The sequence below is a fragment of the Tinamus guttatus genome, unplaced genomic scaffold (genome assembly GCF_059628265.1).
Source record: "Tinamus guttatus ecotype Peru unplaced genomic scaffold, ASM5962826v1 Tinamus_guttatus_pri_ptg000045l, whole genome shotgun sequence".
Taxonomy (NCBI): domain Eukaryota; kingdom Metazoa; phylum Chordata; class Aves; order Tinamiformes; family Tinamidae; genus Tinamus; species Tinamus guttatus.
The window spans coordinates 1,585,614-1,605,752 of NW_028288579.1; the positions used below are offsets into that span (position 1 = coordinate 1,585,614).

General features: G+C 40.1%; 1 protein-coding gene across 1 annotated transcript in view; it reads right to left on the reverse strand.

Annotated features, from left to right (window-relative positions):
- Nucleotides 1-20,139, reverse strand: part of CEP112 (centrosomal protein 112) — a 137,695-nt gene that overhangs the window by 62,820 nt on the left and 54,736 nt on the right. The window contains exon 19 of the mRNA XM_088537784.1: nucleotides 15,360-15,542. Coding sequence (XP_088393910.1) covers nucleotides 15,360-15,542 — 183 coding nt within the window. The remainder of the gene's footprint in view (nucleotides 1-15,359; nucleotides 15,543-20,139) is intronic.

The window sequence follows — 20,139 nt, forward strand, 5'->3', positions numbered from 1 at the left end:
GTGAGGGTGACTGTTCCACACAAGAAAGTCTTTACTCCAACATAGACGGCCAGGCAAAGACATCAGTTGACGATACCTCAGAAGCATTTTGTGCAACCACAAAGAGCTGAAACTGTTTCTGGCCTCCTTCTCCAGCCCTTCATGCTCAAGTGTGAGCAGCGCTTCTCCCATCGGCTCAACTGTGGCTCCTCCAAGTTCAGAGACCTTTCGGAAGCATCCTGCTTCCATTATTCATTCAGAAAGACAAGATCAACCACAGGATGATCTGTACAAACATAAATGAAAACTGTGTGTGTAACACTTTTTTCTTGGAATCGAGAGTATTTTCTGCTCGGTATCTTCCTCTGGCACCTTTACATTGATCTCTATCCATTTCATCCTTCTTGGTTTGTCCTTGAATTCAGTTGATGCCACTTTCATTTCTGAATTCCAAGTAGGTCACTGTATCCTTCAGCAGAAATTTCTTATACTATAAACTTATCTACAGAACTTTCTTTAATCTACTAGACTTATAATGAAATATAAATATATAGTTTGTATTTAAAATGAATACATACTAAATGGATAAATTCTTTGAAATATCAGTAAAATATAAAATAATCTAATAAATATATCAATCTATGGAATTCCATGTGTATATTTAATAATGCTGAAAACGAAAGGCTTAAAATTGCATTAAGAAATGAGCTGGGGGGAATGCTTTAAGGAGAAACTGTTGACTGGAGCACAGCCCCAGATGAAGCTGCCTCTTTTCTGCCTAACGCTGAAGTACTCGCTGTTAAGAGCACATCCTCTGTGGACTTTTGAAGTCTGCTGGTTTTGCTTTTTCAGAAAGTGTTAGGAAGAACACTGCTAATGTGGATATTCCAAAGCAAGAAATCACACTATACATCACACTGCTATTAACATGAAGGATGAGGATTGGGACTATGAGAGAGAGATTTATTGTATACCATGAGGTGGTGTTTTTGGCAAAGGGCACCTGATGCTTTGAGAGATTTCGGATTTCTGTATGCACATGCATAATTAGTGCATTAGTGAAGGCTACTACTATAAAGGAATAACAAAATTGTCTCAGGTAAATTTCCCTGAAACTCATGTACAGAAAAAATGCATTGCCTTCTATACAAATGACTAAATCGGAGGCCATTACTGATTAATACTACATAATTTCTCCCAAAGGATAGGAGGCAAAGGATGCCAAAGAAGTGTTATCCAAAGTGTGCGTTTGCACTATGCTAGAAATGATACTAATGTGATAACCATCCACAATACTCAGGTAGGGCAGGTAATAATTAATTGGTACCTTTTTCCTCCCCCTTAGAATTTCAGATGCTGAAACTGTTTTTCCCTTTATTGAACCAGCTCGGCCTAGACTAGCTTGTCCCGCAGTGACATGTATATTGAATACAAATCAGACAGCATAGCTTTAAATCTGTGTTGCAGCTCTCATTTCCAATTCGAGAACTGTACTATAATCATAAGCTTCTGGTGGATGAAAGGAAATCAGCTCTCTGAATATTAGCTAATGCCACATTTGCAAGTCCTGAAGAGATCTGTGCTGTTTAAAAAAAAAAAAAAAATAGATCATTTCTCGTGAACCTATATATATGAATCGCTTTGTACTGCTCGACTGATAGAAGCGATGCCTGTGCTGGGATTAAATCCTTTTCATCATAAAACCTCATCTGGTTCGGAGTCCAAGTCCATCAAACCTTTTCCCTTTAAAGTCCCGCCTTTGATTCTACATCAATTTATTCAAACCGCAGCTGGGTGGCTGAAAACGAAAGGACAGCATCATTTAAACCAACCATGTTCCTAACTTGAAAGAAGGGCTATAATTAAAAAAATGGGCATAAAAGAATGGAAATGGGATAATATTTTTTAATGGTAGTTCAAAGGCCGACAGATGTCAGAGCCTTTGAAGATGTCAGTACACTGAGCAAGAAGTTGCCATTAAATAGTTTGCCTGAGAGGTGAAGCAGCTTTTTAATGACTGAAAAAGCCCTTGCAGACACATCCTTGTGTTTTTAATTTGTCAGAGTTTCTGCAGTATTTTCTGATTAATGACACATGATTATAACTGCATAGCATACATATTTCTATACTTGGTTAAATGAATACTTTATTCCACATTCCTTCAGTGCCAGATAAGAACAGGAAAGCTTTGCTACAGAGTCCAAAACTATTCAGATTGCTCAAATATTTATGGTAATTTGAAGGGATTGGCCAGATACAGAGCTACTATGTGTTGCTACCTTTTGTTCTTTAATGGTGCTATTACTACTGCCATCACGATCTGCATGCATTAAGGGAGCATGTGACTGCCTAATGCATTACACCCTTTTTGTGCACTAAACAATCAGAGCTTTCATAATTAGCCGATGAACAAAGTCACATCAAATCAAAATAACATTTTGAAAAATTCCTTAATTTATCCTAAACAATGCAAACAACAGCTGCCAAAGCGCTGTCAGTGGAAAATAAGCTTTATGGGAAAAAGAACTAGGAATATTGCTAGGAAACATCATGTTCAGAAGAAAAACACAGATATTTATGAATGCAGATACAGTCTCCATTTTGGATTGGGAAGATGCTAGTGCAATACCCTTCAACTTTGCTAACTCATGTACAATTCTGCTATTTTCCCTGTGAACGGGAACCGTGGTAGCACAAAATCCAGGAAGTTTCCTTTGCTGTCAGGAACAAGCCTTGGAAACAGGCTTTTCCAAGAGCTTGCGGAGCAGGTGCGAGCGCCCGGCTTCCCCTGGCTCCCAGGAAGGGCAGGAAAGGCCTGTGCTGTGGGCACTGCATCCTATCACACCTGGCTGCAGTCATTCAATAGGAAAACATGGTCTTTCCAGGAACTATGGATTAATGTGCTTTTCCTTCTGATCTTCCAGCCCACATTCACCTTATTAATTAGATCTTAAAGCAATAGAAATATGATGAGCTTAGCTAAAACTTGACATACAGAGGTATTGGGGGAACATCAGCAGAGGTACGTGTCAAATCATTCACTGGGTTTACTAGAACATTTAGACTATTTCATAAATACGAATGCTTGCACCATAACAACCTGTGTCGATCAGAAACCTCTTTGTGACAACCAGGCTGCCTACCGCTACCATCAGGAGCCCCTGGGAAGGAAGGACGACGACTGTTGGGTACTCACTCCCACTGCCAAGTTGCATGCAGCTACAATTAAGATGAAGAAAGCTGTCATGAAGAAAGCTGTTAGCCATGTATATTCTCCCATATGTATTCAAAACAATGTACAGTTATCTAATTGCAAAGGTGAGCACAGGAAATACTGAAAATGAAAAGTCTGCAGGTGCAGAAAGAAACTGGGAAGAATTCTGAAGTTTAAATCTCCCAAAGTTATTTATCAAATTAAAATGGATTCTTTCTAGGAAAAAAATATAGCTTCTTTAGGACTCTGATTCAAAGAACATTCAGAAGTGAACAATTGGGAAGCACCAGCAATTCTAAATCAAATTTCTAATTAAGCTGCAGCCTGTCTTCTCATGGAGGTATGTTAAAGTTAACTTAAAGATCAGGTTTAGCTTTGCTGTTCAAATTAAATAATCTATTATGTATCTAGAATACTTTATCATCAGTCTCCTCAAGATGTGAAACCTCAATCTACTAACCTCACATCACACACCCTCACCACCCAGCCTAGAAAATAAGTGACCTGAGCTCGGGAGCAGCCATTCAGATTCTATCCATTAGAGGGCAATAACACACACAGACACCCCACCTGACTGACTTTAAAGGAAATACTGGTATTTTCTCTAATACCAATGGAAATTGAAAGCGTGGATCCTGTTCCCGCTCCTTCCTTCTCCCCAGCACTGATACCCAACAGAGCAGTAGCTGTTGAACTCTGTACATATTGCAATAACAAGTTATTCCCTAAAAATGGTTTTCTCAGCAAGATCAACCATGTAGTTTTAGAAGGATTACAGGTAGTTGCTATTAAATCCAGCTTGAATGGATCAAGCAGCTTGCGTTTATATAAGCATTATATAAAAGATCTCCAAGTTTTAACAGATATTTTCCTCTTTCCCTTTTTTTATTCAGTCACATAAGAAACCATGATAACAGCAACAACTGCAGATATGGCCAACATCTAACGTGCTTTGGGTGTCTTTTCATGAAAGGATATCATGCAAAAACATTTTTAACATGTCACTTGAAGGAAGCTGCTCATACACTATTTGTAGTGCTTTGTTACTCAAACCATGCCAATGTACTGATTAACTACGCGTTGTTTATCATGAGTCCTCGACCATCTGCTGGTTGCATCCATTTCTAATGCTCTCGAAGCACATTTATGGTATAAGCTTACTGGGACTGGAATTGGCTGTTTTTATATCTTTACGAACTCGGTGACGACTCAGATCCCTAAGAGGATTCCACAACACCAATAATTACCCTCGCTCCTGAAGCTACTGGTTGTCAACATCTTGTTAGTCACAGGATCGCTGCGGATCACGGTAACAAGAGCTCTACAGTCGCCTGTTCCTTTAAGCATCCCGACTCGTTGGATTTGTTTTTATTAAATATTACTTTACATTGATCAGTCCACGTTTCATTACAAAAGGCACTGGGTAATGACTTAAACTAACAGCTGGTCATTTCCACCCCAGGTGCTGAATAAATATTGTTTTTCTTTTACACTAGAGGTTTAACTGAAGATTTAAATTGAGCTCTGCAAGGTCCAAGATGAAGACATGGACCCGCGTGCGGGTGATACCCTACCCTCGCCAGCATGCAAACGGCCCTTTGGAAAGGGCAGGCAGCTAATGCTTGGAAATCCCTAACGATCTCAAGTGAAGCAGAAGAACATATATCTATTTTCAAATATTCCAACATACTGTGCGTTTGCAGTGGCTGCCTTTCCAAAAACCCCTCTTTCCTTTCTCTCTCTGTTTCCTTAATTCATTTTACAGATGCCAATACAGCAGAAAGCAAAGAGTATAAAAGAATTCAAGCTGTCAAGAGACAACTTTAAAAGAATTCTATCACCAGAACAAAAGACTGAAGTTCACTGTTCATGGCATTTTCAGATCTGTTTCAAGTAAAACCACTGTGTCAGGGTTTTTGTTTTGTTTTGTTTCCCCCCCACACCCTATTTGTTTGTTTAACTAAATATGTTGTTTTTTTAAACTCTGAAGAACTCCTTTAAATGCTTAAAATGGAATGTTTGCAATCAGGCCAATATTTTCAGGTCCAAAAAAAAGTTCTCTTATTTGCAGTATTTTAGGAGGACTTTCATACATATGAATACAAATTACTATGAGATGTGTAATTTTTGTTTGAAATATATTGTTTTCTCCATTAAACAGAAATCCACGGTATCCTTGACATCAATATCTGTCATTTTGTCATGGTAAACACTCAGATATTAAGTATCTCCCACATCATGCAACCAGCCATGATTCCAATTAGTGCTGAACGGAAGACAAAATGTCAGCCTAATAAGCTTCAATTTGCAAAGACTTTGAACACTTGATGATATCATCACGTTGCCAATCATTTCATGTACTTTGGATTTTTCTTTTTTTCCATATCACCTTCCCTGTCAAAAAGGAGGCTTTCAAATCTACAGCAACTGAAGACATGTCCAACGTCAGTCACAAGCTGATGGAGCTAACACATCCAAAAATGATTCCCCAACACATCAACTGAGCTCTGATGTGCACGATATCCCCTCAAAGCTAATTTGCTGCCAACATGTACAGTAATTGGGGGGAAAAAGTCTACTTTAAAGTCATACTGTGAAGAATATTTTTTCCTCGTGAAATCGGCAGTAAAGACCTGAAATCATGCTCGAGCCTGTGTGACTTTCAAAATAAAGGAGCGGTATTTACTAACGTAAGATGACAGCCGTTTCTTCAAAGGTGACTGGACCTAGACACAGCTCTGCTGTCTGATTTCATGTTGGAAATACCTACGGAATTTTCAAATAATGCATTTTATTGAGCACAATTTGTTATTTTTTGAAAAATAGAGGTTTCCAAGAGGAAAATATATATATATACACACTTGCAGAAAGGGTATATACAATTGGGTAGTTTCAACACACCTTCCCAGCCGAAGGGCGCTGGGACGGCCACGCGGAGCCTCCCCTGCCCAGGATCCCCAAGCCCAGCTGGCAGGTGAGGAACCTCCTAAGCTCTGGACTTGGTGGGACTGACTCCAAGCCCAGCAGCAGGGCTGCAGATGCAGACACAGCTGCAAAGATGATTCACGGTAACGCAGAGCACTCTGTGCCAGCACCGTTGTCTTTGGACACACGGACACCCAGTTACGGGACCGGGTTGCCCCACCACGGCTCCTGGGTAGGAACCACAAGATGAAAAGAGGAACCTTCCAGTTTTGTTCCCAGCTAAAGCAACATACTGAGGAACAGGCAGATGAACCGTAGGGAGCCCCGGACAGTGGAGGCTGCCATAAGCTTTCAGCTGCAACTTGTTACTGGTTTTCCACTTGAAGGTTTCTCTGTAATACTTTAATGTGGGAGTGTGCGGAGCTTTATGGATGGGCTCATATTTCTCAGCTGACATATCTTCAGCCAAACTATGTCAGCTACAGGAGAGGGCAAGGCGTTTCATTGGCTTCGCAATTCCTCCTTCCCTCAGCACAAACCACATAAAAGAAAAATACAAATAATCGTATCTCTAAAATTGCTATTTATTACCTCATCATGAAACTGTCTGCTGGACCCTGCAGTGGTGTTGAGTAATATTATTACTTAAACCATAAAGTTGCTGTATTTATTACTCAAAATAGGGAAAATTAGCATTCATATGGATCTTATTGTTTTAAGGCTAGTCATACTGCCAAAACAAGTGGTGTTAACATTCCAAACTACAGATTGTCACAATTTCTCTCCTGGTGTTTCATCCTTGCATTTGGTATTTATAATACCTTTGAATTGAGGAACTGAATGGATCATAAAATCTCTCCTATCAAATAAATCATTTAAGGGCTAGACTATCAGTCAAAACTTGATTTATGGTGGCAATGAGCGAATGGAATTAACGTCTGCTGACCTAAGGACAAGACACTAAATTGACTTTGGCTAATCTTTGTCCGGGTCCTAACAGCCAAGAGAAAAAGCACATCTTAAAAAATTTAACTGCCTGGTCTGTGTTAAGTAGCTCCTCTGTTGGCAGTCACAGACGAGACAGCCTAACCTCAGCCGCTGGAAAATTATGGAGCAAGACCCCACAGAAGTAATTTCCAGACAGACAAGGGATAAAAAGGTCTCTGGGAACAGAAGACGTGAATATACCGAGGGCAAATCATGCTTGACCAATCTGATTGTCTTCTATAAAGAAATGACTGACTCAGTGGACAAGGGTGTCTGTTACCTTGACTTCAGCATGGGTTTTGACACAGACTCTTACAACATCTGCACAGTTGAACTGAAAAGACATGGATTGAATGGGTGGACTACAAAGTGAGTAAAGAGCTCACTGGACCATGGAGTTCAGAGTAGGAGTCAACAGCTCAAAGTCTAATAGACAAACAGTTAGACGTGGCATTTCTGAAGGGTCAGTGGTGAGGCTGATGCCGCTTAACATCTCCATCAGTGAACTGCATAATAGGATACGACGAACCCTTAACAATATTATGGATGTTCTCTTTTGGAGGCAAATGGTCAGCATGTTGGAGAGGGGAGTTGCACATTCCTGACACCTCAGACCCCTCAAACTGGCAGAATGTGGCCCCAGAATCTCCATGAGGTTAACAACCCAGGGCTGCTCAGCCTGGAGCAGGAGGAGCATAACTGCTGTCTTCAGCTGTGTGTAAAGAGGAATTATAGGCAAGGTGGAGAGACTTTTCTTGAAGGTGCCTAGTGAGAGTACAAGTGGCTATAGATGCAACTTGCAACAGTGGAAATTCCAATTGCATATAAAGGAAAAAAAAAATCATATGGGGTAGCTGAGCACTGGAACTGGTTGCCTAGGGAGGCTGAAAAATCTCCTCCCAGGTAGATTTTCAAAACCCAACTGATCCAGGCTCTGAACAACCTGATTATCTTTGAAGTTAGACCTGCTTTAAGCAGGAGGTGGGATTGGATGGTAATTTAGGTCCTTTCAACCTAAATTATTCCATGATGCTGTGAAAAAAATTCAATGAAAACTGTAACCCCTCATAAGAGGAAGTCCCTTCAACCATTCAGTGAGATGTCTGAAGGAGATATCACTGCTGTTTCCCATATTGCTGTATTTGCTTTGTAGAAGAGGAGATGTCACATTCATTCCACTCAACGTTTACCTCAAGAGCATAGGAAGCTACCTCTAAAAAGTAGTTTTTAAAAGAACCAGAAGAAAAATTGAAAAATAGTTATGAGGAAGCAACCCCTTCTCTACCCTTTCTCTACACAGCAAACATTTACCAAAGATAATGATTACCAAGTTTAGTGGTAATATTTGAAACAATAATCAAAGAATCCAGAGAGTCCTGCATTTGCAAATAATAATTTTCAGAACCTGACCTTGTCATAAACTGAACTTCAAATAGGAAATGCTACTTTTATAGCAAATTCAAGGGTTTTTAATCACAATTTGATAGTTTCTGCCTAGAAACACATTTTTGTCTCTCCACTTAAAAATTATAAAACCATATCAGATACTGCCGTTACTATCACCTGTTTTGTGCTTACTGGTATACCATTTATTATCCATTTCTTTATAGGACTTTTATATCATTTTCTGCCATGTATAGCTAATATTCTACTATTGTTAATCATTCATCCTAACTGACATGCAGAAATCTTGCATGCAAAGTCACATCCGATGTGGCTGTACTAAATACAGGCATGCACAAAAATCCTTTCCCCAGCTGATAAGACTGAACTCATTCTGCAGAAAAGTTATTCTGTATTAATTTTTATGCAGGAAACAATCATTTCTTCCTAAACAAAGAGCACGGGTATCACATGAAAGTACTGCCATATGATGTACACTTTGCACCCTCTCAGATGAAATTTTATACTCTATCTTTTCAGTTGCCAATATTTAAAAGTAAAATCTCCCAAAACAAAATGAAATTACAGCCTAATAACTACCAAGTATATTTGAATCCAAATTGAATAAACAGAAAACCCATTTTGCTGAAGAGAACTCCATCTCAGACTGGAGTACATTTTGTGTGATGAACTAGTTTCTATGGCAACTGCTTTCTCTTTTACATACACTGTAGACAGAACACAAAATGTCAGTTCTGTATCAAGCTAACTTAACATTTTTAATCAGGAAACTCTAATTTATGCACCATTATTTATGGCTTCCAAAAGCCTTTAGAAAATATTTCAGCTTTCTACATCAAGCTGATGGATAAAAGGATATAGAAGCAAGTAACCTCACAGCTCCTGTACTGAATTCCTCACTATCTAATTTCGGTCATCGTGTTAACAACAAAAAAAAAAAAAAAAAAAAAAAGAGCCAAGCAAAAATGTTGATCCTAGATGATCACCCATTAAAGCCTGAGAACGCTTTGATGGTTCCATTAAATGTGGGAGCAGCAGATGTTTCCAGCTTGTTGAAGTCTTTGAACGGCATCTCACACGGAGGCAGCAGCTTGGAAGTGGGGAGCAGAAGCAGCGGTTGACGCAGAACAAGGGGCTTCATGTGAGCTGGGGAGAGGAGGGACACCCAGAAACCAACACCCTTGCTTTGACAGCGGTGCTTAATCCCTCAAACTGAGCTCTGCAAACTCAGCTTCAATCGCTTTTTCCTACCATCTCTATGATTATCTCTATTCTGCCACCCAAGTTCCTTCTGCAATTCTCCTACATTTACTCAAATCTAGCTAAAACTTGCCTTGCCGATTACTCGAGCCCGGCGGAGTGTATTATTTACACATTTCTCCAGGATACTTGTGGCTTTGACAGCTTCAGTGAACCCTAAACTTCACAGCTACATTGCTGTTAGCTTGGAGCCTGCTTTGGATATCTCAACAGGACCTATCATCACGTCCTTGATTTTAACAGATATTCCTCGTCAGTGGGATTCATCCCAACTCTGAGACAGCCTACAATGAATAAAAACCAAGAGAAAACAGGCAAGTACTACAACAAATATTTGGCAATTTAAATTTTTTACATTAACAGTCACGTTCATTATTCTGGATTAATTGGTGGTAAACAAACATACATCAATATAGCCAAAAGCTTTTGTTTAGCAAACACTAAAAGGAAACTGCTGTCTGTCTACAAAAATCTGACTGTCAGCCCAAAAGCTACTCTCCAAGGAAAACATAACAAACAAATATTCCGATTGCAACTCCATGATTTAGACAGTCTGCAGACAAAGCCTGCATAGCAAACAATACATTCTTCTTTCATTTCAAAGACATCTTCTCTTGAGAGAAAAAAGAGAAGTCAAAGAAAAAAACGAGTCACAGAAGTTATTCACTCCAAATAGTACATAGCCTTTTCAGTAGCACCATCACCATGTGAATGTTGTGCAAGCTACATGTGCCTGCAGCCTCCAGACACAGCCATGCAAACTGGTTCCCCTGATCTGGGAAGAGTATCCCTGTGGAAACAGGTGCTGGGGTATAGTGGAACAAATACCCCGGGGAAAAGAAGCAACCGGGGTTTTATCTGCACCTTAACAACAGGGGCTTCACAAATCTAAGTTTGAGAAAGTTTCTATTGTAAAACAAATGCTCTCACGTAGCTTCTGTACTAGCACAGTACTCTAAAGTTGCTGTTATAGCAATGTTATTTATACACAGATAGAAATTGCACCTGTTTTGGGGTGTTTTAGGGATCTTTACTAAACAAGTGTAAAATCTTTCTAATTAAGACATTCTCTGTATTTTCTCATGTTCACAGTTGATACAAGATTTCCGGAGAAACCCATCAGTACGGTACCATTTCAGATTGGCTATATACGAGGAGGCAAGATAGTTTTCTCCTGTATGTATGATCATCGTCTATATAGAACCATAAATAATTGTCTGTAATGGATAAAAAAAAATCATTATATTCTATTAATGCAACAGGCTCAAATAGCTCCTAATTAATTTAGAGTAAGCAAATTCAGACAAAAATAAAAAGTACAAAGCAGCAGTTGCAGAAACATTGCTGGATACAAGTGCAAAGAATCTCTTAAAAAAAAAAAAAAAAAAAAAAAAAAAAAGTAAAATAGAGTCCTAAAAAAATGTGAGAGGATCCTCCATACAGCAGCAGGGAAGAGCTGCAAATCTGTATGTGAGAAAGTAAAACAAAATGGGATGGTGAGGGCAGAAACGATTATGGGAAGAGCAAAAGGACAAGAAAAATGGAAACCGACACATTAGGTGAAGGAAAACTATCTCATTAACCGCTGTCACCAACTCCAGCCTGTTCCCTTTTTGAGAGCTTTCATTCTCCAGGTGACTCTGCCCAACATTAGAACTGATGGAGCTTTTCTTTTTCCAACGGATAACGGATTATCCAAGGCCTAAAGACACTCAGCATCAGTGACCTTTTCTTAAAGCAGCCTACTATCTGAGAGCATAAACAGTATAGGTTAACATCAAATACTGTGACACCAGTGACAAAACCTGCACCTCAGCGTTTGAGCTATTCTTGACCCAATTGTGAATGGATGACAATAGTGAACTTGCCAATTACCTTGTCACATAACCTGGAAAAAGAATTCCGTTCTCCCGCAGAAACCTCTTTCCTCCTGCTTTAGTCTAAAGCTCTACATTTGATGTTGGAGAGGGACTTTTCTCTTCTTCTTGTCCAAAAGTCAGCGGGCAAACAACCAGCTTTAGAGAGTGGCTGGAGCCCCCAGATCCGTGGCTGGTCCAGGCTCACGTCGGCTGCCAGGGAAGAGGTGACAGCCCCAGAGAAAAGCACAAGTGGCACAAGGGCCAACGGAACAAACCTGAGATATAATTCTCGGTAATCAGAAGAAAAATCTGGCATTTGGTACCACGCCTGTTTTCATTAAAACAAAAGGAAGTTCTCCATCACACGATGGATGCAATGCTTGGTGAAATAATACAGGCACTAAAGTTGTTCAGGGAGATGCAGAAAGACCAGTCATGCAATGGCTTAAAAATGTTCTTAGAACATCCAGAAAATGCCCAAAATCTCAATTAAAATAGAATTAGTGAATTAAAACAACTCCTGTGTTTCTATTGTTCAAACAATAACAATATTATGGCAGTTCATAGAAATTGCATAGCATTTAAAAGACTGCAAGAACACAGCATGGTATAAAAGCCTTTGTACTGCTTTGACTTTTATTGACCTACATGTCAGTTTACTCCTCCCCAAGCATTACAAGCCTAGGTGGAGGGGGAAGAGAGGGGAAAGAAAGGAAAAAAAGAAATATCAAAGCAAGCCCCCTAGAAACAGCTAAATCCAAGAGCTAAAGTGGAATCCATCTGTTATCCCCAAATTGATCAGCGATACAAAAGGTGATGCACTTAAGTCCCTTTCGCTGAAAATATATTCAGCTTGCACTGCAAAGAAGCGACAACATTATTTTATTCTTATTTAAAATCCAGCAATGTACTGACATCTTGAAGCTTATACTTTAGCTCCAAGTACAGTATTAATAAATATGTTCATATTTAAATAGCACGCAATGGTTTTGTATACTATCTTTTACAGTAGCTGAAGACCTACATGCATGTAGAGATCTTGGATATGCAAATACACACACTCACACACAGAGACCTCTTCGTTAACAGCATAAGAAATTGCTCTGTAGTGCTCAGCCACAGCCATCTTTGGTGGTAGAGTAAAATATGTATTTTCTCCATTCGCTATTCTTTTCATATGGAAAGCGATTTAAAAAAAGAACCGTAAATGCATATGAGTGCTTTCATGTCATCCAAACAATGAACAGATAGGTCCTCCACATCAAAACGAACTACTTGTATGTGATTAATGCTGATTATTATTTAAATTATGTGAAATACGCAGTAATTCTACTTTGCGTTTAGCAAAGCAAAATGGCCTCTTCCACCGTCTCAGACCTTCTTCACTGTAATACAAAGAAGTCCTAAAAATTGCTATTGCCATACACGACTCAGTTTTAACAGTTTTTTAAAAAGCTACATAAACAGAGAGGCTGAGTATTTCCTAAAAGACATTAGCCATTACTTTCATTAATTTCCAAAACATGCTTTCTGAAAAGCATACGCAAAGCTTAAAGATGTTGTTATAAATGTGCCGTAATTCCTTAGGAGACACTGATATCGCCTAATAAGCTCACTGCAAAGACAAAAATCAATTCTAATGCAGATAAAGGAACTAAGAATAATTTATATTCCAAAGGAAAAAAAAATCCTCAAGAGCAGATAGATTCTTATTAAAAGTAAAATTAACAAGAGCTCATCTAGTCAGTGGCAAATGTATTTTCTTCCCTGATTTACATGTCATTCTCATGGCAGCAGCGCTCAAATGACTGTACAGGGATATTCAAAGCAGAAAGAAAAGCCCTGTAAAAGGCCGAAGTTTTTGCTATTCAGATTTTCATAATAGCTGGGATAATTTCCAGCGCTTTACATAGCAGCTGTAGTAGCACCACATACCCAACATTGTAAATAGAAAGCACTCCCAAACTTTGTGCTCCGATCTTTGCCAGAAATGGCACACAACAGAATTAAATAAATTTAAATCCTCTGAATTTTCTTACAATATGTCCGTTACTTCTACCTTCAGTTTTAAACAAAGCAATAACTGTCACGAATTATACTGCATACGCAGAATAATTCTGCGTAATTAAAATTGTTTTTTATCCCCATAATACAAATGCTTATCTCCTTTTGTACTCAGACAAATACAACATCTGGCATGTAGGTGAAAGGAAGATACAACTTTGAAGAGATGCTTGCTAAGAGCTATATAGTTGAGGTCCATCTTTCTTAGGCCAAAAAGGGAAAAAAAAAATCTAAAGATAAGAACGATCCCTTTAAGGCATTGTTCATTCTTATGATAAAATTAAGAATAAAGGGCAAGGTTTAATTCTTCCAAAGGCACCTGAATATCCCCTTCCTAAACGTTCTCACAAGTCTCTCGCATTTTCCGTGGAAAACTGTAATGGTGGAAATGGAGAAATATGTCCGTGTTCTGCAATATAGTCCCTGTCCTCCCCCAACAAGCGGTCTGTTTTCCAATAAATTGTCTTTAGGCAGATTTTGATAGAGTCTTAGTCCTCCAAAGGTAAACAAAAATTTTAAAAATAATAAATAATAAAAAAGAAATCTTCAGTTCTACCTGGCTCAGTAAAAGACGCAGGCTACCTAGCCTATAGGGAAGTAAAGGGAAAATGCCTTAATGCCAGAGTCTTGCAATCATGTAGGGAATATGATGGTGCGCGGAAAGCATTTGTTAAAGACGCCTTACCAAAATGTTCAGTTTTGGCATAAAATAGTCCACCTATGATACATAATTCTAACGCTGATGAGTAAAAATTTGATGAATATTCTTTAAACAATGAAATCATCTTAAATTTTTAAGTGTTGTTATTGCAGGCCTTTTTAATATAGGCTCTTAGGAAAACACACCATGCCATCCTCACAAAATATATTGAAAAAAAAAAAAAAAAAAAAAAAAAAAAACGCAGTGAGATTTTTTTTTTGAACCGAAAACTAATAAAGATCATTTTCCATGCTGACAGCGCACATTTCATCCAGAAGTTTGAAGAGTCAAATGCTACCCCAGCTGGGGGTTATTCTGCCAAATGGCTTCCAACAGTGACCACAGAGATGGAGGATGGGAGGGGTGCGTTTGTGCGCAGGAAAATAAACCTGATGGTGAGCAACCTCAGAGCCAATTCCTCTTATCACGTATCTGCCATACGTGAGCCAAACACACAATACAAATCTAGAATAGAGCACTGAAGCAGAAAGGCATGAAAAAAATAAAAGCAAGCAAGCCATTTGCGAGTTACCTGCAGAGATTTAAAACAAAAAAAGCATACGAATGAAGCAGATATAATTCATATGGATTTGCCCAGGAAGGAGGAAAGGAGGGGGTGAGTGCAAGGGCTGGGGGGGAGAAGAACAGATACCTTTTTTCTTAAACAAATCCATCATGAAAGAAAATGAGACAAGATTATAAATAGGCCGAGTTATAGCGCACCATGGGATTTTTAATCTGGCTACCTGTGGTTTTTGCAGTTAAAGCCCTATTCAGCAGTGGGGAGGGAAGGGGGGGAAGCGGAAAAGAAAAAAAGAAGGAAAAAAGCAAAAACAAAATCACATTTATGTGTCCCTGGCGCAAACGATCAAACAGCGAGCATTAGCAACGAGGCTGGAAAGCAGGAAACACTAATTGTCCCCATGTTTTAATAAGCACGCGCTTCCCAAACACCATCGGTTATTACCTGCGCGTCGCGTTTCCGGCATTCTTGGGTTTTCTGCTCGTGCTCCGCCATGGCAGCCCGCAGCTGCCTCTCCAGGTTCCCGATTTCCCGTTCGTGGTCGCGGACCAGGCAGTCCTTCTCGGCGTTGTGCTGCTGGAATAGGTGCGTCTTCTCCTGCTCCTGCTCCAGCTTCAGCTCCACCATCTGATTGGGCAGCGAGGAGTACAGTTCATCAATAGAACATCCTTGTCGTCATGACAACTCGTCTACAGCTTAATTTCCCCCTTAATTTCATCAAGTTGGCAATGCTCTTTTTACGTCACTCTTACCTCACCTCTCAAAAGCCACCTTTGGCGTGACCGAATCCCTTGGGACCAGTTCAACGGCAAAGGCAACTTAAGCAAATCCGGTGCATCCTGAACCAAATTGGTGGTGCGAATGCAGGAGCGTTAAGGAAAATTGCATTGTCGCGTTGTGCGCGCGCTCCCCACGCGTCCCGCTGCCGCTAATCAGCGCCGCTAAGGTTTCTAAATGGTTAATAGCCCGTCTGCTCCGCTCTTCGCTTAAGTATACACACGCAACCCCCCCAGCAGCGATCAGACCTCTTCAAGATTTCTTTATGATTTCCCAAATAAAAGCTCGTACTTCAATATTCATCAACGTTATCGCATATACAGTCGCTCTTTTTAAGGAAAAAAAATATAAAAAAAACACAAAGCTGCATTATCCCGTTGTCAGCTACGGTATCCCAACCTAAACAGATGTATGTGCTCCAGAAGGGCACCTGCTGTGCCACAAGCTTGCGCCACCATCTCATAAAAAGCGCTCTATTCTCCGGCTCCGTTCCCAGTGCGCCCCGCACGGGACGCGGTGACCTTGGCGAGCCGGAGGCGCCCGGCGGCAGCCTGAGTGGCAGCCCGCGCGCCCGGGCCTGGGCGCCGCAGCTTTGATACTAATCCTCCCAGGCTGCGCACAATGGCACCCTACCTGGCCCGCGCTCTATAGGCGGCCGCTGCCTTTGAAGCAGGTGATGAATAGGGACGGCAGGAAGCCGGCTTCCCCACTGAACGGCGGGCCACACAGCTGCTAGCAACAGTCACTTGGATTTTTCTTCAGTTTTGGTGGATTTCGGGGAGGGGAGGCGAAAAGAGGAAAAAAAAAAAAAAAGGGAGAGGAAAAAAAAAAAAAAAAGCAAAACCCGCTGTTATCGAGAATATGGTGGGTTATTTGTTTTCAGCGTGAGAATCCATCTTTGAAAAAAATAGATGCCTCAAAGCCAAGGGTGGGAGCCTGATCCACATCGATCGGTGTGCGCGAGCTGGGCGCCCGGGCACCTTATCTTAAAGCTGTAGCAGTCGATTCTGAAAACATGCCCTCTGCATTTACATGAGCTGTTTCGTGATTTTGGGTTTAAAAATCGAGGCGAAAAATAAAAGAAATAACAATTAAAAAAGCCAACGCATTCTCTTAAACAACCAGCAGCTATGCTCGGAATTTAAAATTAAAACACATCTCCGCTCTGCACTTGGGCGATAGGTCCCAGAGCATATTTCCAAAAAGGAAACAAGCCAAACAGGAGCAACATTCTCCTGTTTAACATAGCTACATAATTTAATAATACTAAAGAGCTCATTAACACAGAGTGTGAAATCCCTGAAGGAGTTAAAGCTCCCAGCATGCAGATTTTATCTACACTGGACCTGGTATCGTTACACAAGGTTCTTGAAGTCAGGTTTTTGCCCAAGGTTTGTGTACATGTTTCAAGTGCTAACGGAGTCCTCAGTGTGTCTAAATGAAAGTACTCTTGCTCCCTAAAATAATTATAGAAGAGTCTTGCTTGAATTCTAGAAAAATATTTTGCAGTTTCACATAAGTCACACTGGATTAAAAAGAAATCATGCCAGTAAGAGAGGCCTTTCTAGTCAAAACTTTTTTACCCTAATTATTACTGAATTTCAAGCTTCATGTACCGCAAAAGTCTGGGAAAGTTTGTGCTTTTTGGGAAACATTAATTATTTAGGCTTTTAGTTTCTTTTAATGGAAGAGAAGAAATGGCAGAGGATGCGTGTTGGAAGGCGGCAAAGGACAGATCCTACTTCTTCCACTTATTACAGAATACACATATACCTTACCGATTTATGCAAGGTAATTAAGTTTTATTTAGTAAGCTCTTCCTTTACAAAATTTATATTATAAACATCAAGTCTTTGAATTTAGAAGGGGGAAGAGCTACAAGGAGATGTTCGCAGTTTGGGCACTAGGCCAACTAACCATGCATTATGTGGCAATGAAACAATGGAGCTGTGAAGGGAAATATTTTTATAAAAGGCAAATTCACAGAGGAAAAAAGCACCATCACTTAAAGCAAAGTAAGTGCTATAGATTCAGACAGATGAGCAATAAGATCTTCTCCAAGGGAAGCTGGGGCAACACTGAAAAGAGACATTCATTAGATAATAGCACGTGCCCCACTACCACACCAGGTCATATTCACTGCAGCTTAGATGTTTCCTCGTTTTCCCTCCCAAAGATGGAATTTTCTCATGCTCTTCTTCGGTCATGCCTGGAGATACTGGCCGGGAAGGAGTGTCTGCTTGACCCCGTACAGCTACTCTTGCTGTCACGCACTGTTCTTACTGTGTAACACAAGCAGCCTAATCTAACAACTTACTGGAGGGAGCTGTCTCATTTAGACACATTCAATCACCCTAAAGTCAGAGGTGCTTTGGTACAACCTGTTAAAAAGAGAGTTAATCTAAGATAGACCTAAACCGAAATACTGCTGTAGTTAGCACCAGGGTAGTTGTATGTCTAAATAACAAGACCTGTATTATCAGATTATCATCTGTGGATTGCAGAAGATATTTTCAAAAGCCAAATACTTCTAGTACAATCAGCGCTAGCAAATACCTTTGCAAAGTCCCTAATATAGACAGGACCTTCTACTATACATTTTTGGTTTTACATCACAAGCTAAGTTTAGGCTTTTCAAATTTGGAACAATTTAGACTTGTTCTCAAGAACAAGTATGTCTTTGAAAATCTTTTTATAGACCCTAAAGGAGGGGAAGGAAATTAGTTAGCTCACCGCCTCTTTTAAAACTGTAGCTGCTGCAAAAAATATTTGACACCACTGTATGAAGATTCATTTATGTCCACAATTCCAGAAATATTCCAACGCCCATATGGTCTTGTACAGTAGGATGACTTTACTGGCACTCTTTTGTCATGTCTGAATTTCTTAGGGCTAGAGAAGACACCAGTAAGTTACACGTCTCATGCCAGCGAGTGAGCTCAGGCTCCCTCCAAAAGCGTACGCAGAGCCCATCACTTTTCCAGGTGTTCTGCCTTGTTCAACATTTAGGCACGTTTTCAAACACGTCACCAGAAATTTTGTTTCCAATTCCGCAGATCGTAAATCAGATGTCTTCAATATTGCTATTCCACTCAAAACAGCCCTGGCCTGCACTATCCACAAATAGCGACTCTGGCAAAAATTAGTGTTTTCTGCCTCCTAAGCCTGTAAATACATATATATTTCATGAGGATATAGGGATGACCAATCTCTGCAAATCATGCTCATCTCCAGTTCAGTCTAACTTTGGGCATCAGTGGTGCATCACTGCAAAGCAATGGGGCATATCCAAATTATTTTGCTTAAAGTATACTTTTGAGATTTAACTGTAAGCACTGTGTACTTGCAGATAAAAGGACTGTAATGAATGAGTCAAGGGAAAATGAGGCAGTGACCAAAACATCAGAGCAGAACCACATGTTACCCTAGATGATTTGTTGCCTCGATGATAACACAGAATCACAGAATGGTTAAGGCTGGAAGGGACCTCTAGGGATCATCTAGTCCAACCCCTGCACACGCAGGGTCACCTAGAGCACGTGGCACAGGGCTGCGTCCAAGCGGGTTTGAAGATCCCCAGAGAAGGAGACTCCACAACCTCTCTGGGCAGCCTGTTCCAGTGCTCTGGCACCCTCATTGTTAAGAAATTTTTCCTTAAGTTCCTGTGGAACTTTTGGTGTTTCAGTACACGCATGGTGGATGCATTCTTTTTTTCATTTCATTGCCGCTTGATATATTTTAATTGGCATGACTATTTTCTGTCATACTTTACCTCCTAATCAACTCACAGTAACTACTTCAACAGCAAACCAAGAACTACAAGAAATTCTGTGAAACACACAAGATGTTCTTTGGCCATATTGTAACTTCATTTATCCTGCTCTCAACAACAGTATAGCTGAATGGTCTTTTAAAAGGGTATACTTAATCTACAAATCTTGATTTAGAAAGATCTTCCACATTTTTGATAGTTTTAAAGTATGAGCAGTGCAAACATTACATCACTTCCCCTTTATCTTCTCAATCATTCCCTCATGAATAAATTTGCTAAAGCTGTTTTTAAATCACCAACACATTGGAACTGAAGGTGCAAAAATTACACTTATAGTTGCAGTGAAAGTCAAGAGCTCAGCACACTCCTCTCCCCAGCCAACCCGCCTGAGAAAGTCAAAGCGGTGTGCAGATAGAAATGGATCTTTCAAATATTTGCAAATGCCTGTTTGTGGCAGGCTCTGGTACAGAATTTACTGTACATATGCTTCGTTTAAGGATGCAGGATTGATCCAAGGACCTTGTTGAACGCTAAGAATTGACTTCACAGAAATTCACAGGCTGACTTGCTATTTACTTCAGGCATCAATTTACGTTCCTGGAATCCTGTGTCTCTTCCCTCCCTCCTCCCTCAAAGCCAATTGTCGACTACGCAGGGAGCTCGGGCTTTTAACTC